The sequence below is a fragment of the Trichosurus vulpecula genome, chromosome 3 (assembly GCF_011100635.1).
Source record: "Trichosurus vulpecula isolate mTriVul1 chromosome 3, mTriVul1.pri, whole genome shotgun sequence".
Classification (NCBI taxonomy): Eukaryota; Metazoa; Chordata; class Mammalia; order Diprotodontia; family Phalangeridae; genus Trichosurus; species Trichosurus vulpecula.
The window spans coordinates 322,514,924-322,539,458 of record NC_050575.1 but is presented as its reverse complement, the minus strand read 5'-3'; the positions used below and the strand labels follow the sequence as shown (position 1 = coordinate 322,539,458).

Here is a 24,535-nt window from a genome sequence, read left to right as displayed (position 1 = left end):
AAATCTAGTTATCAAATAATTTCCTCTTATCTATCGCTAACTGGAATGAGTCAGTCCTCCACCAAGCATATTAGACATCACAGATGTACAACACACATTTACTGAAATTCACAATCTCAGTCTGACTGCACCACATACACCAACATATTTATAGCAGCACTTTTTGTACTCATTACAAATGAGGTAATATTTTAAAAAATCACTTAGCACAGTGCCTGGTACACAAGGGGTGCTATATAAATGCTTATTCCTTCTTCCCTCTGTGTGGTAGCAAAGAATTGGAAACCAAGTAGCTGTTCATGCAATTGAAGAATGGCTAAACAAATTGTGGTACATGAATGTAATGGAATATTACTGTGCTTGTGGTAATAACAAACATGATAAATACAGAGAAGCATAGAAAGGCATGAACTGATGCAGAGCAAAGTAAGCAGAACTAGGAAAATCCGGAATCCACAATATCCAGCAATGGAAACAGAAAAAGCAACTACAAAACAGTCAGAACTGAATGCTACAAAGTTATAAAGTTGCCTGACCCAAACAAAGGATATGAAAAGAAATCTCCCCTCCTCCTTGCTGCTTTACAAAGATCAGGGTTCATGAGTATAGAATACTGCATAAAATGTCATTTTAATGTCATAGTGTTGTTGATCAGTTTTGCTCAATTTTTTTTCTCCTCTTCTTCCCCGCCCCACCGCCTCAAAGAATATTTTACAGAATGGCTTTCTGTGAGAAGGGGCAAGAATATAAAGGAAAAAAAAATCTAAGCAATGAAAAAACAAAATTATCAGTAATATCAATAAAAAACCTTTGTTAAAAAAGAAACACACTTCTGTGTTTGTCAATAAAGAGAACAAAAACCTTTACAAGCAAATTTCACAAAAAAACTATTCCAAATATAAACAGCCTAAGCAGTACCTATGTAGACATCGCTACCAAGAAAAATATCTAAATATTATTAATTAAAAGCAATCTTGTTTCAGACTTTACTTACTGCAAACCTAAGGAGAAGGCAAGATTTCCCAACACCGGAATCTCCAATCAGCAGTAACTTGAATAAATAATCACTGCAAGAGACAAAAAGGAAACATATTAAACATACTTCATAAGTTCAAAAAAGGCTGGCCAAGAACATAATTTTCAGGTGTTGGAAGACCAGGGGTCTTAAAATGCTTTCTATGCATGGTTTCGCAGCAATAAAAATTACACAAAAGAAGCAAGAGCTCTTTTGATAGAGAAATCTCTGTGATAAGCAACGATATTCCTAATTCTGGAGTTCAGTAGCCACCTATTTCCAGGCAAAAATTTAAAAGAAATCTCCAAGTAACTCTTGCCAATAAATGAATCTTGTTTACTCCTTCTTTAAGGTCTATAATCAGTTACTTCACTCTAGTATTCACAGGGAGTTTTCTAGAGGTTTTTTACATGTGTGAGTTATTCCTACTGAAGAGACAAATGTTTAATTTCTGAAAGCCTGTACTATAAACATTCAAGCCTAGAAATGTGGTGAAGTCAAAAGCTACTTATGCATACACAAATCCTGACCAAATATTCTAGGCTTGAAAATGATACCAAGAATACACCAGATCAGTTTTATCTACACCTATTCTCATTATTGCTTAGGCTAGCTTGAACAATCCCTCTATCTCACAAATAAAAATAATCTCCAGGGTCTTAGGAATGAGGTGAATTGAAAAGGAAGGCAAAGGAGCTGTTAAGAGTCAATAGACAACTCTTAACAAACTGAATTTTTAAGTTTCCACCAATGGATTTAGATCAAGCTTGTTTCCCAGACACCCTTTCCAATTCTAAATACATTTTATAAGTGTCCAAGGTCGAAAAAGGCGACAATAATTTGAACTCACAGTTCTACGAAAACAAATCCGTATTTTTCAGAATATTTTTATTTTACCACATATTGGTCATTCAATTTTAAAGCTTTCACTTTTGATAAGTTTTAAGGAGATACATTTCAAGTATTTCATTTCAGCTAAAACATTGTAACTTAAAGCAATATATAAAATCATTAGGTACAGTAAGTCATACCACTTATTCGGTATTTTTTAAACAATTATCAAAGCTCATTGTTTGTATGACTTAATTTTACCTTAAAATTACCTTAATTCAGTTTAATTTGTCCCCAACGGGTACTCTCTCCAATCACATATCACAACCTACACATATCTTCTTGTAAGGGATTCTTGTTCATAAATTCACTGGGAACTCTTCCTCTGGTTCTTTTACTATTCCATGGATACCAGTACAACACTGAAGTGGTCCATCTGTTAGATTGTCATTGTTACACAATCTATCTACAGCCTTTTCCTAACTATACCTATCCTTGATCATGTATTTTCAAACTTCCTTGATGTTGCTAGCCAACAAATTGCTGAATAATGTTAGGTCCTGCAGCCCCTTCATTTGACTGGTTAGTTCCTCCTAGAGCTTCCATTTTAAGTAGAGTATCCAGTCCAGCAATGTCTTCATTCTTCTCCTGGCTCCATTAGTTGTCACTAGATTTTCCCCACCATGACCCTGATGGGTACCTTCTCTCATCCCCTCTTTCAGCTTCCTTTTATATGCTGTCTTCCCCACTAAAATGTAAGATCCATGAAGGCTAAGTGTGTGTTTGTATTCCCAGGGCTTAAATACAGGCCTTGACACAAAGCAAGTACTCAAAAAATGGTTACTTTATTCTGAAAGAAACAACATTAAATCCATGTATTAATTTGTCATTTTGCTTATATCCTCTTAGAAATCTTTTAATTTTGCGGTCACATCTGTCGCAGATTATGACGACCATAATATAAGCATGGGAGACATGCTTTAGAGTTGTTAAAACTAAATTTTGTCCTACCTAGACAAATGCTTTTTATATAAACCAGAGACAGCAAGATCTTCTCTGTACTGCAGCCAATTCTGTGCACGCTCATATAGTTTTCTCCAGAAAAGTCTGTGAAAGCCCACCTAGTCCCTTCATATATTCTCAAGTACACCCTTAAGAAGTAAACGGAACCTTATCAGAAATATTTTACAGGGATGAGAAAGTAAGCACATGGAGTCATTTGTCAGGTACTTATTCATACAGTATACTGGATACTGAGGTGGTAAAAGTGCAAATGCAGATTTTATTGTCTCTAGTACAGAAATGCTGGTGATGTTTATGATCTTCTTTCCAGTTTCATCTCTTGCTTTCCCCTCATTTGCTTTTCAGTTTTAGGTTTGGGCTCAGTATTTATCACCCCCACTACCTCCAAAAGCTATTTTAATGCAGCTGCATTTTTTTTAAATAGCGAATTTAAAACATTCTACTATCAGATTTTGGCTTTGCTTTGTCAAGTAATGTGAGTAGTTACAGAATTACTGCAAGTAGGTACACACAGGTTAATTCTGGATATTTAATTTAGTAAGGAACAAAATATGAAAGATGGAACATAACCAGAGGGATTTTTAATTATACTATTAATGAAAAAAGAATCTTTTGTCATCTATCATTAGATTCTACTTGAATAGAAAACTGTTATCTGAGCTATACATCTTGCCTAGGTAATTTCACTACCTTAAAGATTAACCTATAGAATAAGAAAGAGAACGCTGGACTTGAAGTCAAGGAATGTGTTTCCAATTGGGGTTCTGAGTCTTACTATTCCCTCTGTGATCTTGGACAAGTTACCTAACACTACACACTGAATCTTAGTTTCCTCCAAATCTTTAAATACTATGAGCATACTTTGCTTACAAATAATTATAAACTGAAAAAAAATTTTCTCATGAAAGAGTCTATCATTTGAACATCAGCATTCCAACTATCTCACAATCTATTCGGAACCAAGAAAACATCTTTAATTACTAAATTGTCTGTAGCTGCCAATCATATAGTTCCACATATCTAAGTTTCAGTTTTCAGAAATAAATTTAATTCCCAAAACATAATCATTCCATACAAGATGTGTAAGAGATCAAAGAATCTGCAGAGATAAGCTATGTACTGTAATAAGCGTCAGTAATATTTTATTCTCTTCTAAACTCAATACTAGTTATACTAACATGACAATAGTAACAAAGATAATGAAAAACTGAATTTGGGCTACAAACATACAATTCTATATACGCTACATAATCTGCCTCTAGTTTATTGGCATAAATCTACCATCCTTTATTAGAATAATTTTGGATAGAATACACTACAAAAGATGCCCATAGACTTTTGGACAACGGCTTAAAAAATTATGGTGTGAATGTGTCAATATTACTGCACCATAAGAAAAAGTCATTGAAGAATTCGGAGAAGCAAAGTAAGAATTACATAAACTGATGTAGAGAAGAAAGAACCAGGAAAATAAAACATACAACAACTACAATGAGAAAGAGAGGGAGCGAGGGAGGAAGGAAGGAAGGGAAAAGGAAGGAAGAAATAAAGATAGAAAAGGAAGGAATAAAGAAGAAAGGAGAGAAGGAAGAAAACAAAGGAAGAAGGAAAAAAAGATAATTCTGTTTGTTCATGAAGAAGAAATGAAAAAATTTACCTCTGTCCTTTGGGGAAATGGGTGTATGCCTTGGAACTCTGGATATTAGTCAGGCTTATAAATGAGCTGGTGGGTTTTGCTTATCTGTTCCCTCCCTCCCCTTTTTTTTTGTTGTTGTTAAAAGGGAAGGCTCACAGGGTAGCAGAGGAAAAAGAAATGAAGTTAATGTAAAAGCAAAAGTTATTTTCAAAATTTAATCTAAAATGAATTATGAGCCTCACAAAGATCATGGTGGAAAATAAAGTAGTAATAAAATAAAAATATAGAAATAACTAGCAAAAGAAAATCCATAAGTCAAGAATTGCAGTTTTCCAGTAATTTTAAAAATAAATCTGAATTCACTTTTTCCTCCAAAAATTTTTTTTGAATGTCAAAATATTTTTATTCTCTTTTCTAAAAAAAATTTTTGTTTCTCCTCAATTACATGTAAAAATAATTTTTAACATTCATTGTTAAACATTGTTAACATTCTTTTTTTTTTTTTTAAAGTTTTGAGTTCCAAATTCTATTCCTCCCCTCTCCCTGAGGCCACAAGCAACCTGACATAAGTTATACACGTGCAATCATGAGAGGGAGGGAAGGAGAAAAGCAGGAAAGGAGGAAGGGAGGGGAAAAAAATAGTATGTTTCTGTCTATATTCAGATGCCATCAGTTCTTTCTCTGGAGGTGGATAGCATTTTTCATCATTGGTCCTTTGGGATTGTCTTGGATCACTGTACTGCTGAGAATATCTAATTCATTCTCGGTTATTCATTGCATAATACTGTTGGTTACTGTGTACAAATATTCCCCTGGTTCTGCTCACTTCACTTTGTATCAGCTCATGTAAGTCTTCCCAGGTTTTTTCTGAAATCATCCTGCTCATCATTTCTTATAGCACAATAATATTCCATTATAATAATATACCACAATTTGTTCAGCCATTTGGAAGGATGGGCATCCCCTCGATTTCCAATTCTTTGCCACCACAAAAAGAGCTGCTATAAATATTTTTGTACATATGGGTCCTTTTCCTTTTTGTTTTTTCTCTCTTTTGGAATACAGACCTAGTAGTGGCATTGTTGTATCAAAGGATATGTAGTTTGATAGCTCTTTGGACATAGATCCAAATTGTTCTCCAGAATGGTTGGATTAGTTCACAATTCCACTGGTAGTACATTAGTGTCCCAGTTTTCTTACACTCTCTCCCATATTATAATTTTACTTTGTTTTATATTAGCCAATCTGATGGATGTGAGGTGAAACCTCAGTGTTGTTTTAATTTCTCTAATCAACAATGATTTAGAACATTCTTTCATATGGCTATGGATAGCTTTTATTTCTTTGTCTGAAAACTATGTGTTCATTTCCTTTGACCATTTAAAAACTGGGGAATGATTTGCTCAATTTACTTTCAATTGTTTGACTAAAGTAGAAGTCCAGCAAATTGATTTGTATTTTCATATAACATGCTGACCAAAGGCCAAATAAATACACAATCATAAATTCAGTTTCTGGGCCATGACAATTTCCAATTATCAATAAAAAGTTGAAGACTGTATAAACTTTCCTGTGTGCTAGTTCATTATATATCATAAAGTATATATACAACCTGTCTTTTAATCAGGTTTTATCAGTAAAAACATCTGGGCAGAAGATTTTGTTATTATGGTATCTTCACATATATTTTTTAAAGCCAACTACTTTCTGTGTTAAGTACAAGAATAAACCATCCTATGATCCTATGATGCTATTTTTAAGGAGTGAACAACAGAAAGCTGGCCTTATATTAACATCTGACTTCCAACAGTTCTCTTCTGGAAACTTACGGACAAGTTGCTACCAAATCAGAAAAGGTAAAATAACAAAAGAGCATGATTAGAAGGTGTGGTTTTTTTAAAATACAAAGCTCTGTCCACTAGTACATATTTTAGTGTCAGCTCTACTATATATGCCTTAGAAAAAGGAAAGCAGCATGCAGAAAGCTGAACATAAGTTACGTTTGCTTGCTTTGTCTAGAATGTTCAAAATTAACAGATTCAGAGAGTTTCTATTAATTTACCTCACCTAATATTAATCTTTCATACTCTTCTGGTCAAGACCAGTAAATTCATCAGTGTAAGGACACCGCTCTAATAATGCAAGTTAGAAACCTGTCTGAAAATTAACAAGTTTCAGTGCCTGAGGAACTGAGATTAAATAGTTTGTCATGACAGCTATTATTATATGTGTCAGAAGCAGATCTTGAAACCAGGTCCTCCCTAATTCTAAGGCCAGCCTTCTAGTACACAATATTGTCTATCAATCTTCTACTAAAGTAGGTAAATCATGGTTTCCAGGTGATCCTAGATCTTCAAAAGCTATGCAGTGTGCAAGGAGCTACAAGCTGTAGCTTCAAGCACAGACCCAGCAATGGACTATTTCTGTGTTTTATAACCAATCTAGCTACCTTTGAAGAGATTTACCACCAGAATGTTTACCAAATAGGTAATGAATTTTTCCAGTGATGATTCGTGAAGAACGTCTCCAGAGGCACAAAGATTACAAAATCACATATCATAAAGTTACTTAAAACCTAAAACCAAGGTTACTTTGAACCAAATTCTAGAGCAGCAAATTCCATCAGTTGTTTTTTTTTTATTTAAATATACACTTAATAATTCCTGAGGCTTATATGATATACACAAAAAATTATAATGCAGGAGAGAGGTAAGAAAATATAATGTAACATCTAAGGAGGGAAAATGAGAATGATTAGATCAGAACCTGGAATTGAAGTCCTATATGACTGCAACTTTGCTTCTTCGAAGGCTCATCAAATTAGGTTGCTCAGCATTTAATTCAGAATAAAGACCTTCAGTTGCTAACAAAGGGTCAGTATTTCCTCATGCATGGCTAAAACCAAATACCTAGTCTGGCAAAGAAAATAAGAGCTAAGTAAACAATCGGTTCCCTACCAGATACAAAATTCTCTCCATCAAAAGTAAGCAACATTTAGGTAGAGTGCTGTGTCTTTTCTCAAACGTACCCACAAATATTAAAAGCTATGTATGCTTCTTTGATATTCAGACAGCATTACTTATTTTCCAGAACCCAATTTACCTTAGATTTGCTTTTTTCAGATGAGTATTTTATAAACTTAGAACCACTAATTTCAAGGGTACTCTGCAGTTGTTGACAAAAGCGGGGGTAGGACGAAGGAAGGTAACATATTTCCCTGATCTCATGCTTTCCCCCAAACAATGCTTGCAGCAGCTATCAAAAGAGAATCTAGAACAGGAAACTAAAAGTTATTTGTCCAACTCTTTAAGTGTGGATGATCATTTTGAGTAGTCTCCTCTAACCCTTTTTCTTATACATATAACAATAGCTAGGGGTCAGATTGGCAGCCAAGTGGGGCAGCAGATAAAATGCCAGGCCTGGAGTCAGGAAGACCTGAGTTCAAATCCCACCTCAGATACTTATTAGCTATGTGACCATGGGCAAGTTATCAACCTGTTTGCCTCAGTTTCTTCAATTGCAAAATGGGGATACTAAAAGCACTTACTCTCTCCTGAGACAATATTTGTAAAGCACTTGGCCAGTGCCCACCATACAGTAGGTGCTAAATGAATATTATTATATTACCAACCACATTAATATATAGTACAATTAACATGAGCTTATAGGAGGGAGACAATATTGTACAATGGAAAGCGCCAGGAGCTCTAGGGTTCAAATCTCACCTCTGACACTTGCTACCTATGTGTGGGCACAACTAGGGGACACAGTAGATTGAGTCCTGGGCCTGAAGTAAGGAAGGTCATCTTCCTGAGTTAAAATCTGGCCTCACTCACTCACTAGCTGTGTGACCCTGGGCAAGTCATTTAACTCTGTTTGCCTCCATTCCCTCATCTACAAAATGAGCAGGAGAAGGAAATGGCAAACCACTCTAGTGTCTCTGCCAAGAAAATCCCAAATGAGGTCATGAAGAAGTGGATATGATTGAAAATGACCAAACCACAAAAAACCAGTGTGTGACCTTTGGCCAGCCCCTTAATCTTCTGGCACCTCAGTCCTCTCACCTATAAAATGAGAGAATTGGTTGGCATAACAACCCTTCCTGCTCTAGATCTAGATATAATTCTATGATCCAAGGAATATTCAACATGGCATTTGCCTTTAAAAGCTCTTTGCTTAACACCATTCAATTAAGCTCAACAAATATAAAGTGCTTTGAACACAAGGTCCTGTGGATAGATATAAAGACAAAAATGAAATCGTCCCTGTCAAGAACAGTAATCTTTTCGGGGTGGGGAGGAGATACATATAAACAAATGAGCACACACCAACTGTAGAGGAGGGAGTAGTCAAGGAAGGCTCTATTAAGGGAAGACTGTATTAAGAAGTGTTAAACTTGTGAGAAACATGGTTTTGGGATCACTGGACTTCCCCAAATTGTGAGAACATGCGGCTTTGGGGATCACTGGACTTCCTAGGCAGGGCCAAAGTCCTGAGGAAGAACCCTGTGATAATCCCTAAGGAAGGCTGTACAGACCACAGGACTCCCAGAGGAAGACCAAGTGGTAGCCACCCCTTAATCTGTGGGGATCACAGGGCCTCCTAGGGGCACCTTAAGAAGGCTGTGCAGACCACAGAGTTCCCCAAGGAAATCCGGAGTGCTAGTCCTCTTAACACCGCAGTGGGGATCACAGGACACCCCAAGACAAGATCCAGGAGTAAGCCCGGCAAGCTTCCGCTGCCTATTGCTTCCCTTCACTTGACCTTAGGAAGATCCATGTGATTTGCCCATTCTCACCCAAAAAACTCAAGACCAGAGTGGGCAGAGGAAGGCATTTTATTACACTCCTCGAGAGAGCAGGTGTAGCGCTCACAGGAACACTCACACACTGATACAGCTGCAGGAGCAGAGGTAACCATTCCCTCCACTCCTGCTAGAGTTATGGTTAGTTTACAATCTTTGTTTTTTACATAGTTTTCCTAGGTTATACAGTTTATATAAATAGGATAATAAGGATACAGAAGCAAAAGTGAAGTTAATTAGATTTTCCTTGTCTTAGTTTAGGATTAAACTATATTCTTTTATTTCCCCTACTTTCCCTCTTTAACATATGCAAATTATGCAAATCAGTAGGCCTGGATTCTTGACCAAGACCAGACCCTAGATAAGCTTGAATTGGTTCAAGTGGGTTTGGCCTAATTCCCCAGACGGCCTTCTCAAAAAGCATGCACATGCGTACAAGCCTCTGACCTCTCACCTGTCAGACCTTGAGGCCTGGTCTCCACTAAAGCTGGGGTGGGGGAGGGTGGGGAAGCACACCTTTAGTTCTATGGAAACAAAACTCCTCCTCCCATTTCTTACCAACTGAAGCTAGAAGGCAGACTAAGGATTGTAAGAGGCTGCAATGATGAGCCAACATATTCCAGGTATGGGGGACCACTTTAGGGAAATGCAAGGAGGTAGATGGCATTAAGAGTAATTACTAATAGTTCAGGTAGATTAGAATACAGAGTTTCTGAAGGGAATCAGTGTGAAACAAGACTAAAAAGTTGAGTCAGAGTCCAACTGTAGAGGGCCTTAAATTCAAGCCTACGGAATTCACACTTTATTCCATAAGCAAAGGGGGGGGGGGGGGAGGACCCAAAAGTTTTTGAGCAGGGGATTGACATGGTTAACCAGTGCCTTTCGAAGACTGCGAGTTCTAGGGAAGACGGAATGGGAAAATAAGAGGCAGGAACTATAGGTAATAACTAACAGGTAACTATTACAGTACTCCAATGGAAAGACAATGAGGACCTAAATTAGGGTGGTGCTGTGTAAGCTGAACAAAGGAAGCCAATGTGAAGGAGGCTGGCTTATTTGCAGTTTCCCAAACTTGGCATTCTATATCTAGCCTCCAAAGCCTCCAGGCTATCTAGGAGTCATCTCCAAAGGGAAAGTTTCTCTGATCCCACAAGCCATAATGCTCTCCAGCTCCACCAATTATTGTGTATAGATTTATCTTTTAATATGCTATTTCCTCCCCAGTAGAACACAGAAATATTACTGATACAGAATAAATAAAAATTAGTGACTGATCAGATAGGAAGATGATGCTGAGGTTACAAATCTCTATAAGTGGAAAGTTGGTAGTACCCTCAACAAAAATAAGTAAATTTGGAGAAAGTGCAATGTGGGAAGAGAAAATTATGAAATGTCATACATTAGAAAGCACTGGCTCTGGAACCAGAGGACCTGGATTAAATACCAATTCTGAGCCTTATTACCAACATGATCTTGTACTTATCCTCCTCCTAGGGCTTCAATTTCCTCAGGTGTAAAATGAAAGATTAGATGGCCTCTGAGGTCTCTTCTTGCTCTAAATCTAGAAGCCTGTGGGTTCTGTTTGGGTTATACTAAGCTTGAGAATGGAGGTATAACTCCTCCTGCATATCTTGTTTGCAGACAGATGAAAATGCATGGCTAAAGGTCAAGAGCAATTAGGGCCAAACAGATAAGATTCAGGAGTCATATGTACACAGCTAATATATGAAAGCATAGTAACTGAAATTATGAAGTGAGTGATGAGAAAAGAAGTTTCAGTGGAAGCTGACACTAATGGACAGAAGGACACAATCTAGCAAAACACACTGAGGAATGGTCAAACAAGAAGAACCAACAAACAGCCCTGTTACGGAAGACAGAGAAAAAAGAGTAAGTTAGAGAGACGAAGGTCATCAGTATCAAAAGTTGCAGAAGTCAAAACAAATGAAGACTGACTGAAGTTCATCAAACAAGATCACTGGCGGTCTTAAAGGGGGCAGTTTCATTTGAGAGGTGGAACTTAAATTAGACTTCAAGGCATTAAGTGAGTCACTGCTGGTAAAGTTGGAGCAGGAAATGTGAATAATTCTAGGAGTTTGCCAGTGAAAGGAAGCCAGAGGTACATGACATTAGCTTGAATAGATGTCAGTGCCAAGTGACATTCTTTTTAAAGTAAATTTTATTGATACCTTGTTTTTACATCACAGTAACTTCCAGACATTTATTCCCTTCTCTTTCCCACAAACACAAAGCCCTCCCTTATCCTTGTAAAACTGAAAAAAAGTACACAAAACCAACTTACAGGAACCAAATTGGATAGTTTATGCATACAATATTCCATACCATTCCTCAACTCTCCACAAAAGGGGAGGGGCTTCATTTCCTCTCCTGGGCCAAGATTACTCAGTGCTCAGCTTTGTTTTAATGTTCTTTTAATTTACATCATTCTCCTGCTTCTGCTTATCTCACTCTTCGCTGGTTCATCTAAATTTTCCCATGTTTTTCTGAATTCCTCATATTTGCTGGACTTATTGGATTTTTGTTTTGCTTTTTACAATGCAATGATATTCCATTACTTTCATGTACTACAATTTATTTAGCCCCAATCAATGGGCATATATATTTTGCTGGCATTTTTTTTTGCTACCACTAAAGTACTATTAATAATATGGGATTTATAGAATGTTTTTCCTTCTTTCATTCACCTCCTTGGTTAAGTAAAGGTTTTTTTAAGGAAAGAGTAGAACTGATGATGTTTATAGGCAGTGGGATAAGAATGAGTAGATAAGGGAGATAGTCATAGTGGCATTATGAAAGGTTTCACAGCAAAGAAACACAACTAATAATGCCACAAGAAATTTTTTAAAAGAGCAAGAGGTAATGATACAATTTTTTTTAAACAATTATAATTGAATCAGCTAAAATACCAAAAGTAATGCAGATTGGAAAAGCCATGCGAGATATCACCAAAGATGTCCTCAGATGATTAAATCACAGTTTCAAAGAAATGAAGCAAGCATTAACATTGGTAAGAAACCAAGCTAGAATTTCAGTTAAAAAGAGATATTGAAGGTTGCCAGTATGAAGACCATAATAAAACACCTGAAAGAAATTAGACTTACTACTTCACTAGTAAAACAGAAGTACAACTAACAATGGATCAACTGGAGAAAGTATAGGTACAGAAAATACAAAAACTGGAAAATGTGCAGCATTGAATGACAGACCTGGAAGATGTATCACAATCCATGGAAGGGATGGAAGGAAGGAAATCCCAAAGATAAGCACCATCTTTTAACAAACGGGAAGTACGGGGGCAGCTAGGTGGTACAGTGAGTAGAGCACCAGCCTTGGAGTCAAGAGGACCCAAGTTCAAATCCAGACTTAGACACTTGACACACCAGTTGTGTAACCCCAATTGCCCTGCCTTCCCCCCTCTAAAAAATAAAAATAAAAGGGAAGTACAAGTGAAAGATCCCTAAACATTTAATATAAGAAAAGAACTTATAAAAAATGATTGTTAGATTTTGATTAATAACAGAAATAACAAGTATATATTCCCTTCTTATAGAATGATTGAAGACAATCCTAACAATCAGAAAGCAAAATTAGAAGACAAGAGAATATATTTTCCTACCTACGAAGAGAACTGTTTTATATCCATCCATCAACATTTATTTATCACCTATTTTGTGTTAGTCACTGCACTAAGCAATGGGGATACAAAAAAAAAATGAGAAACAAAAACCAATGGATTTTATTACATTACAAATTAAAAGGATTCTGTGCATCAAAAAGTAATACCTCCAAAATTAAAGGAAAATATTTATTACCAGTGAATATTAACAGGTAAGAGTTCAATACCCAGAATTCATAAAGAACATATATACATATATGTATGAAGTAATATACATTCCACAATACAGCAGTCAAAGAATGTGAACCAGTTTTTGAACATGAAAATAAAAATAATTACATTATATGAATAAGAGAAGCACAAACCAAGAGAAGTTCAAAATACCACCATAAACTAACTAAAATAAGAAAGTGAGAAAAGATAATTGAACTTAATATTTACGGAGGTTCACTAGGGAAAGAGCAATGATTATGATTCATTATTAATGAAATTCTTTATTGGCACAAACATTGAGAATAGCCAAAAAGTGTTTGTGTATATATATAAAAACATTCATTTGCTATATTTATGCATAATTTAAAAAACACCCCACCACCATTATTAATCAACTACTGAGAATGGCTGATTAAGCTATAATACATTCACATAACGAATATGCAATGCAAAGAAAAATAGGAATACCTATATGATACCAGGCAAGATTAGCTGAATCAGAACTGTATGTACATGAAACTATAATGTATTTAAAGTCAGAAATTATGGAAGCCCTGCCAGACTTTCAGAGAAAAAGGAAACACATTTGTTTTCCATTAATTTGTTTAGGTCTATTCTATTAAATAAAGGATTTATATAGGACTCCGTGCCTTACTTGGTATGTTATCTGATTATCAATTAAAAAAAAAAGTTTAAAGACAGAGAAAGGCTGGGATGTACAATGGAGACACAAGGAAGCTTACAACAAGTGGCTTTAATTTTCCTTAATAAAGGATATGACAAGGGCATCTGCTGAGAAGAAAAGGGGTACATAAGGGGATAGATTGTAAATTTGGGAAGAAACAGCAATAACTTAAGTAGAAAGGAGAGAATGTACAGCAAAGAGAAAGAATAATTGAATTTCTTTTAAACTAAGCTGGGTAAGAAGCACTCAACTAACTTCCTTAGGCCCAGAGTGTGAGAGAACAAAAAAATGGTCTTGTGGGGGGAGTACAGGTCATGTATAGCAGTAAGACAACGAGGAGGTAGGGTGAGAAATACTGTGGAGGCGAATTAGTTAATTGTAGGGTCATAATTCTTAAGGGTTAGAAAAGGGCCAGATCCAATTATCTCTGTGGGTGGCATTTGTAGAAGAATGCCAGCATATACAACAAAAGTCACAAGTATAAGGACTGCAGTTGAGTTGCAGAGAAGAACCTTGAGAGAGTTACTGAACTCCTTGAAAAAAGAAGGCAATGACCTGGAGGCCAGATTAAATTAACAAGAACCAAGGCTGACTGTATAGACAGAGTGAACCTCGAACATAGAGAAGTTTCAGAGGGTCTGGAAGTGACAGTGGGAAGAGTTGCAAGCAAGGAAGGTAACAACTCCTCTTTCTGGCCCAGGGTATCAAGATGCGTCAATAGAAACTAAATCTGGAAAAGGTAGCCAAGTTTCCCTTAGCATGAAAGGAAAGGGCATGAAGTTTAACCATCAACTGGGGATTCCTGAGAACACAATGTTCCTAAGAACAGTCAGAATGGCACTGTTTTTTGTCTGATGTTCCAAGTCTTTCCTGCTCCAAGTGTGTTTAACCTTCCCATATGACCCTGTGTAATCCCCGGAGACTACTTCTGTCAAAAGTGAACCCATATGGAATACTATTATTCCATAAGAAATAATGAAGAGGTGGACTTCAGAAAAACCTGGAAAGATTTACATGAACTGATGCTGAGTGAAGTGAGCAGAACCAGGGGAACATTGTACATTGTACAGCAACACTGTGGGAGGACTAACTTTGATAGACTTAGCTCTTCTCAGCAAAGCAACAATCTAAGACAACTCCAAAAAGACACATGATAGAAAGTGCTATTCACATCCAAAAAAAGAACTCTGGAGTCTGAATGCAGATCGAAGAATACTATTTACTTTTTTTTGTTTCTTCTTTCTCATGGTTTCTCCCATTGGTTCTAATTCTTCTTTACAATATATTTAAAATGAATGTATATGTAGAGCCTCTATCAGACTGCATTCTGTCTTGGGGAGGGTGGAGGAGAGGGAGGGGGGAAGGGGAGAAATTCAGAACTCAGAATCTCATGGAAGTGAATGCTGGAAAACTAAAATTAAATAATGTCTTTTGGAAAAAAAAAAGAGTGGAGGAAGAAAAATTTGGAACTCAAAATCCTGTAAAAATGTATGCTAAAAGTTTTCTTAACATGTAATGGGGGAAAAATAAAATGCTATTAAAAAAGGAAGCATTACAGGAAATAGAGATCCTTTACGTGATGGGCCTATGTCTACTGCAGGTTAGTCTCTGGAATACTTATCTCCTCTTAAGAGGTCTTTTAACCCAAAGATTATGCAACTACAATGTACAAGATAAAGTACTAGATAATATGTCTAAAGTGGAGTGATAGCCATGTCCCTAAGAAGCTTATGATCTAACAGAGTTTGAAATAGGACCCTTACACAAATAGACATTCCTCCCCATGAAGTAACTTTACATTATAACCAAATCTATCTGGAACCTTGTGAAACCCCACTGAAATTTTCCTCAACCAATTTATGGTAACTTACAACCAACCTAAACTTTTGGGTAGTCTAACTGCACCCTAACCTTGTTTGTTAGCCTCAATGCTGATGAGGGTTATGGAATGTGAGTTCTATCTCTTTTCCTTCCCTTCACCTCAAATATCTTTTGGTATCATTCCCCACTCTCTCTTTTCCCCAGTTTCTCTCAGTAAGGTGTCCCTTCTCTTTGCCAAGTTAAATCTCCTCTACATGTCCCCCCTTAATCCCATTACCTTCCCATCTTCTCTAGCTAACTACAATCTTAATTATCCTCTCTACCTATAGGTTTCTTCCTACTGCCTTCAAATATGCCAAGTCTTCCTCAAACTAAGAAACAAAAAAAAAACTAAACTAGACCATTCCATTCCTTCAAATTATTGGCCTATTCCTGTGGCGCCCCACTCCCCCATCTTCCTCAGGAAAAGTCCAATTAAAAAAACCTGAAATTGCTCTCCTCCAAAGCTACCAATGCTACCAAGTTATTTAGTTGCTAAATTTCAATCCTCACCCTTCCTGACCTCTTTGCAGCTTCCAACACTTTCAATCATACTCTTTTTCCTTGATAGTCTCTTTTCTTTAGATTTACATGAACTCTTTGGTTCTCCTTTTACTTGACCACTCCTCAGTCTCCTTTTGCTCTTCCAGCCTTCTTTCAAGTCAAGCCCAAAAACCATCGGTATTCCCCTACCCACCGAAGGCTCTGCCTTGGGTTCTATCCTCTTCTCCTTTTATACTATTTGGTTTACTTATTCTATCAATTCCCATAAATTCAATTATCAACTCTTTTTCAAATCTACTTATCCAGTCCTAACTTCTCTGCTCACTTTGAGTCTCACATCTACAATGGCCTATTTGACATCTTGAACTGTATGTCTTACAGACATCTTAAACTAAACATGCCCAAAACTGAACTCATTATCTCCACCCCCACCCTCCCACAAATATATAACTTCCTAATTTCCCTACTACTGTTCAGAATACCACCATCCTCCCAGTCACCCAGGCTCACAAAACCTAGGTGTCTCCTCATCACTCTCTCATCCCCCATATCTAATCTGCTGCCGTATCTCCTCTGACATTGCCACTACTACCGAAAAGGCCAACATCATCTCATTTCAAAAGCCTTCTAGATGGTCTCCCTGCCCCAAGTCTCTTTCCTCCAGTCCATCCTGTGGTCAAACTGATCTTCTTAAGTATAGTTCCAACTGTGCCATTCCACCCCCTTTAATAAACTCCAGTGCTTCTTTACTGCTTCCAAAATGCAGGCCCCCCCACCCCCGCCCCATCTTTTGTTTGGCTTTTAAAGCCCTTCATAACCAGGCCCATTCCAAGTTTTTCTTATATGTTATTCCCATCCATGTAACTCTACAATCCAGCCTCCTTGCTGTTCTTCCCACATGGCACTCCATCTCCCAACTCCAGGCATTCTCACTAGCCATGTTCTGAATTTCTGGAATTCTCTCCCTCCTTAATTGCCTCGTGGTTTCCCTGGCTTCCTTCAAGTCTCAGCTAAAATCCTACCTTCCAAAAGAAGTTTCTCAGCTTCCTTCTGACATTATGTCCAAATTATCTTTATATTGTCAGCTCCTGAAGGACAAGTACTGTTTTTGCTTATATACCTGAAGTGATTAACAGAATGCCTGGCACCTAGTAAGCACTTAATAAATACATGCTGATTTGACTTGTTTACATTTACAGTCTCAATTTTCTTTCCTCTCACTTCCCAACCTTTTGCAATTTGGTTCTGACTTCAGTCAACTGAAACTGTCTCCGAAGTTACCAATGACCTCTCACTTGCCACATTTCATGGTCCTCATGCAGTCTTCCTCTTTGTGAACTATCTGCTGCAATGATTCGAACTCATAAAGAAATGTGGACCACTAATCCATATTTAAGAATTCTTGCAGGTCACATACACCAAAAGTTTTAAAATGTAATGTTATCTCTATTTTACTTTATTTTCATTTTGTTAAGTATTAAATATTGCATTTTAATCTGGTTTGGGACCTATTTGGGAGTGTTGGTGGCTATGTCTGACACCTCTGATCTACCGCACTTGATACTATTGACCACTCTCTCTTTCTGGATATTCTCTCCTCTCTAGGTTTTCATGATAGTCTTCTCTTTTTGAGTTATACCTAACCTTATCTTGGCAGGTTATTTCTATTTTTTGGTTTGCCTTCTTCTGTTTTAACATCACATGCATTTCTCTCCCCTTTACCCAAGAGTCATTCCTTTTAAAAAACATTTTAAAAGAGGGAGGAAAAAAGCAGTGAAGCAAAACTCCATCAACTGTATCTGACACCATGCTTTCTACTTTACTGAGAAAAATCCAGGTTGTGGGGCAGCTAGGTGGCACAGTGAGTAGAGCACCGGCCCTGGAGTCAGGAGTACCTGAGTTCAAAGCCGGCCTCAGACACCTGACACACTTACTAGCTGTGTGACCTTCGGCAAGTCACTTAACCCCAAATGCCCTGCCTTCCCCCTCCAAAAAAAAAAGAAAAAGAAAAAGAAAAATCCAGATTGCACTTTGTAGGCTCTCATCTCCATTACTAACACACTTCAAACTCTAGCATCTTTCACAGCTCTTCTTTTCTTCTGATCCATCTTGAAGAGGTGGCCCTTCTCCCTATTATAGTTAACCCTTCCATACTTTAACCTTTGATCTTACGTCTTCCAGGAAGCTTTTCCTTTTCATCATTCCTTCTCTCATCTATAATCTCCTCTATTTACTGGCTTTGGCTTTCTCCGCTGCCTAAAAACACGCCTCATCTACCCTTCAAAATCTTCATTTTACCAAGACAGCTCCTAACGCTCATCACTTCCTTCTCCTCATTTTCACTGACAAAAATCCTAGAATCATCTGCATTCACTTCTATTTCCTCACTCAACCCTGTGCAAGCTGGTGTCCAACACTACTACTCGTCTGAAACTGTTCCCTAAAAGGTTATTAATGACTTCTTAAATGTTAAATCTTACAGTCTTTTTTCTATCACTCCCTTTGACCTCTTGCAACTTTTGAACAGGGATTGACCACATTACCTTCTGACTGCTTTTTCTTCCCTTAGCTTCCACGAACTGCTCTCTCTCCTCTTGTCTCACAGTTCCATCTCAGTATCCCCTGGTAGACCATTCATTCCTCACTCCTATGAATGGGAGCCAACCAAGTCCATTATAGGCATTCGTGTCTCTCTCTCTCTCTCTCTAATTTTGCACTCAGTGATTTCATCAGTTCCTATGGATTTAATCATTATCCCAATAAAGATAATTCCCAAATGCATGTTATCTAGGTCCAATTTCTTACCAGAGCTCCAGTCTTACATCTCCAACTGCCTGTTAAACAAATAAATTTGCAAGTACTATCAATATCTCAGACTCAATATGTTCCTTAAGAAAACTGATAGTTTCCCCCTAAATCTAACCATCCTCCCAAGCACCCAGGTTCATATTGAGAGGTAATGTAGTATGGAAAAACTACTGAATTTGTCACAAGATCAGGATTCATATCTTGCCTCTGATGCTTATTAATTGTGTATCCATGGACAACTCAGTTAACCTCTCTCTAAATCAGTTTCATCTGTAAAATGGGGACAGGAGATGATGTATAATATGTAGTCCAAGTAGCTGGGGCACAGAATTCAGGGCAGAGAATACAAAGTAAGGCAGGTAAGACAGCACCAGAATATAAAGCACCTTTGAATGCCTGAAGAATACAAAACTGATTCAGTAGACGCTAACCCCTACAGAACTGTGACAGAAAAAAAGCACTAAAACTCAAAGCAGATGTAACAGCCAGATCTATGTAGGGAGAGCTTGGAGAGGGGAGAAAATAGAAAAAGGCTCAGTTGTTAGGATTCTATTGCAACAGCCCAGAAAGGCAGTAATAAGGACGTATCTTTACGTATATTGCCTCCCTGGAAAGTATATAAGCTGCTAGAGAGCATGAACTGTTTCACTTTTGCTCTGTATCCCCACTGCCTAGCACAGTACTTGGCACACAATAGGCATTTAATAAATGCTGATTGATTGACAGACTGGTGGCAGTGAGAGTGGGAAGAAAGAGACGGTGCAGAGGTAGAATAAATATACACTTATCCCTTCTACATCTTGGGGGTTAGAAGTGCAGCACTCCCGTGATCTGGAAAATCCACATAAAAATTTTTAGGCCTCCCTTCATACCACAGAAGTCTGAATCTTTTCTTTTTCTTTTATAGGATGTCTACAGTACCTTATTGTAAAATTTGGGTTACACAGTTGGTCATTTTTGCAAATTCTAACTTTTTACTTATTTTAACTTTCAAAAAGAAATTGCATATATTTATAGTATTATAAGATAGAATAAGTTGATATTATACAATACTATACATTTTATGCATTTCTGAGTTTCTAAACTTTTTCTGGGTAGTCTGTTGGCTTTCATGTGTTGTCTGTGGCTTCCACAAAACTCCCCAAAAATTCCCATTTAATTTCTTATGCCAATCCATGATATATTGAAACCCCAATGGGGAAAGTCATGATGTGGAAGAGATAACTGTAGTGGGGGTAACTAGGTATGAAAAGTGAAGGAGAGAGTTAAAAGGTTAACAATTTTTGAGTCTCCAAACATGGCTGAGTGGGTGGCAAATAGGAAAGTTTAAGAAGTTTTGAAGAGAAGATAAATCCTACAGAATTAACTGATTCCTACAGCTTTATTTCACACCTAATGTATTGTATCAAATAGACTATAAACACACTGGAGAAGAGTACACAAATGAACATGTGAGATATATAAAAGATAAATCCCCACATACTCCTAAATATTGCCTCAAACTAGTTTCTGGAATGCTTCTACTCCTTTCTCCACTGTACTTACAACAATTTAAGGTGCACAAGCTACTAAATAAATATTTGGAGAAAATGTTTCCCCCTCAAATCAAAACACTCAACCATGGATGAACTCTATCCTGGGAGGAATTTTATGTAAGAAAAAACTGGCTCATATACAAATATTAGCAACAATTAATCTGTTGTTGGAGCTAAACAAATATCAATTTTTGCACTTTTCATTCCTTCAAAAGGCAAGAAATTTCTTAAATTACAAAAAGCAACTGTTTAATATATCAATGTTCACATAAAAATTCCAACAATGCAAAAATAAGAAAGTAGCTAAAACAAATAGGCAATACCTAAACTTACTTTCTGAAATGTTTTCCAGGACACTTAATGTAAAAATCATAATACTTTATATGGTCATATGATAAATACTTTGGTGAATACTTTATACTCTATATTTAGAAAGTGGCCCTTTTGCCACTCAAGGTTTGATAGCAAACTGATAAACAGGATCTGCCAAAAGGCAAGGAAGATCCTGGACAGCTTTAGAAAAAGTTCATTAAAGCAAAAAAAAAAAAAACCAAAAAAACCAAGAAAGATCATGGCAAGTATGTGGAGAAATAAGTGCACTTGTTGGTAACATTATAAAGTGGTTCAATCTTTCTGGAAAGGAATCAGATAATATGTACTCCAGACTAAAAAACTTCATGCACACCGACCCAGTAATTGTACTTTGGAGACTATATCCCAAGGTAATACCGAAAAGGGGGTGGAAATCTGTACAAATCTGAACAAAGATGTTTATAAAAGCCATTTGTTATAATAAAAGAAAACCTGGAACTAATCCAAATGCCCAATATTAGAGGGGAAGAATTAAGGAAGCTACACTATGTTAACATACGGAATTGCTTTTATTTTATTTTTTTAAACAAGAAATTTATATAAACAACAAGATATTTGACTTGAAGGGAAAACTATCTAGGATCATTTTCTTTATAGTAAATTATCCCTACTGAGAGACAGTGCCCTACATGTAACAGGTACATACAAAAAAGTTATAAAATTATCTTTGGTTTTACAATGATAAAAGAAAAATACTGAAATTATCCAATCAAACAAGGTATGCAAGGATTTTTTTTTAATTGAAGTTTTTTTGTTGCTGTTAAACAGTGAGAGCAAAACAGCTTACTGGTATATAAAAATAAAAGTTGAATGAGCATGCCACTAATGGAGAAAAGGGATATTTTCACAGAACTAGTTTGTTTTTTCCCCTCCCCATCTCCATTTGATGTTGATCAAAACATACCATTGGGGAAAAAAAAAACAAAAAAGAAAAAGAAAAAAAACATACCATGGGCCATTTAGTTAAAAAAAAAATAGGCATTATGCCTGTGCACATATACTGGTTACTTTATGTACAATAAAGGAATGGGAGAAGGGAATCAAAGAAGAGAGAAAACTATACTGCAGCAGTCAGGATGTGGATGAACCAAATCTTGTTTTCCAATTGTGAATGTATTGTTTTCCTTGGAAGTACAGTTCTGGAGCAGAGTTGTAGATTCTCTTTTTAGTAAGCGCTTCCAGTCTGCTGCTGGGATACATCAATTGTATCCTCATCCTCCATTTCCAACTGTGCAGGTGTATCTGTTTCATTGATTGGTTGCTCATCAAATCAGAATCTGATCTGCCTCACAGACAAATCCTGTTGTTCACAACAGGCTTTCATTAGTTGACTAAGTGGTATGTGCCTCTTAATCTTAAATTGCACCCCTGAACCATCTTGCCCCACCACCTTCAAATTAATGTGGTCACAGTTTTCAGTCTTGACTCCTTCCTTCCGCTTTTCATCAGCTATAGAGTGTCCAGGAGTCTCCTCAGCCACTGCTTCACAAACATGCACCAGGATGGTCCACTCCAAGGGAACTGGGGAGGGGGAGGAGGAAGCAGCAGCGACAGGGGAAAGAGCAGGAGGAAAATGATGGTGGTGATGGTGAGGAGGAAGAAGAGGAAAAAGAGAAGGAAGAGGTACTTTGGAATTGTTTTTAAGAAACTAAGTGGAAAACCCCAAAATTTGTGCGTGTGTGTATTTATAGTTGTGATACATACATATATAAACATAAAAAATACATTATATAAATACAATATAAAAGAGTCTCGAATGATGTACAGCTTGGTAATAAATTATTCTTACTAAGTTCATAATTTTTACAAAGTTACAAAAATTTTATTTAGCACAAAATAGCAAGATAACCTTTTCATTCACAATTTTTATATGAATATTAACTTAAATGGTTAAGAGGTAAAAATCAAAATTCTTTAGATGTTAGCTGCTGACTGTGGTATTTTGGACTCACCTTCTTTTCTAACAGCTGTAAATTGGAATTCTAGCTCCAAATGTCTTTTCCCCTATATTTTATCCATTTAAATGCAAATAACATCTAAGATATTGAGAGCCTCAAGGCAGCACTTTGAGTATATTAGCTCAACAATCCAGTGAGGTAAGAACCCATTTTAGAGATGAGGCTTAGAGAAGTTAAGAGACTAACATCCTGAAGCAAGGTCATGGATGAAAAGACCAACATTCTCCAAACTGCAACCCTAAATGTAGTTATAACAGCAATTTGTCTTAGTGTTGATCTCATACTCTCTGGGATATTATTCCATCAATCTTGCCAATTCTTTTATTTTGCCTCTCCTTCAGTCCAGAAAATGCCCAGATATATCTCCTAGCTTTAAAAAGCAAAACCAAGACAGTATTCCCCCAAAACTTTTGCCCCTGTTTCCTTATCCTATTATTCCCTCTCATTCCCTGTCAAATTTCTAAAAAAAGTACTGTATTTGGTACCTGACTTCCATATTACTGACAAGTCTTCATAAATTAAGCATAAAGCATTATGGCTACAGAGAGCCTTAGACATCATCTAATCTAACCCTCTCACTTTACAAATAAGGAAACTGAGGCATAGTAGTCTAATGACTTCCCAAGGTCACACAAGTAAGTAGAAAGTTGCTACTTTAGTCAGCAAGGTGGTAGAGTGGATAGAGAACTGGGCCTAGTCAGGAAGATCTGAATTCAAAACCAGCCTTAAGAACCTTAAGAAGCTGTGTTATCTTGGGTAAGTCACTTAAACCGTTTGCTTCAGTCTCCTCAATTGTCAGAAAATAATAGCAACTACCTCCCAGGGTTACTGTGAGGATAAAAATGAGACAATATTTGTAAAATGCTTAGCACAGCCTGGCACATATATATAAATGCTACTTATTATTACCATTCCAGTATCATCATAGCTGGAACTATAATCCAGATTGTATGCATCTTCTCATTTTACAGATGAGGAAATTAAGAGCTGGATGGTTGTGACTTGTCAAGGACACATGGATAATAAGTAGCAGAGGTGGGAATCAAAACCATGTCTTCCACTTTCCACTATTCCAAATGCTTTCCTTATATAGATTTTTTTCACTATCAGTACCCAGTTTTAATTACATACCAAGATGTTAGGACAAAGACGATACTGCAAATACAAAAAACTGGCATGAGTCTTGTGGAATTAACAGCACATTTTCTTCATTCCATGAGTTAGCAAAGTTTCCCTAAGTATTAGTGAGTCAATGAAACTTGAGGGGAATAATTTCTATCATAATACACCCTTTAGCCCAGAATTTCAGAATCCTGTTGTGTCAACTGACATTTATAGTTTGCTTTACAGTTTATAAAGCACCTCCATTTGATCCTCATAAAGATCCAGCAAGGCAAGTACTATTGTCCCCCATTCTGCAAATGTGGAAACTGAGGCTCAGCAGTTAAATGACTGCCCCAGACTCAGAGTGTCTACAGCAAGAATAGTACCAAGGCCTTCCTGACTCCAAGTCCAGAAAGACTAAAATTTATAAAATCAAAAGTTTAAAGAAAAAGTCTTCTAGAAACTAATGAATTTATCCTTATATTAGTGCTGTGATCAATTTGTACTAACAAAATCAGAAGAAATATGTTTAAGTACAAATTTGCAAGGT

At 36.8% G+C, this 24,535-nt stretch overlaps 1 protein-coding gene across 1 annotated transcript in view; it reads right to left on the bottom strand.

The window, feature by feature from the left end:
* RAB1A (RAB1A, member RAS oncogene family) overlaps positions 1 to 24,535 on the bottom strand; it is a 45,670-nt gene that overhangs the window by 14,259 nt on the left and 6,876 nt on the right. The window contains exon 2 of the mRNA XM_036751684.1: positions 995 to 1,067. Coding sequence (XP_036607579.1) covers positions 995 to 1,067 — 73 coding nt within the window. The remainder of the gene's footprint in view (positions 1 to 994; positions 1,068 to 24,535) is intronic.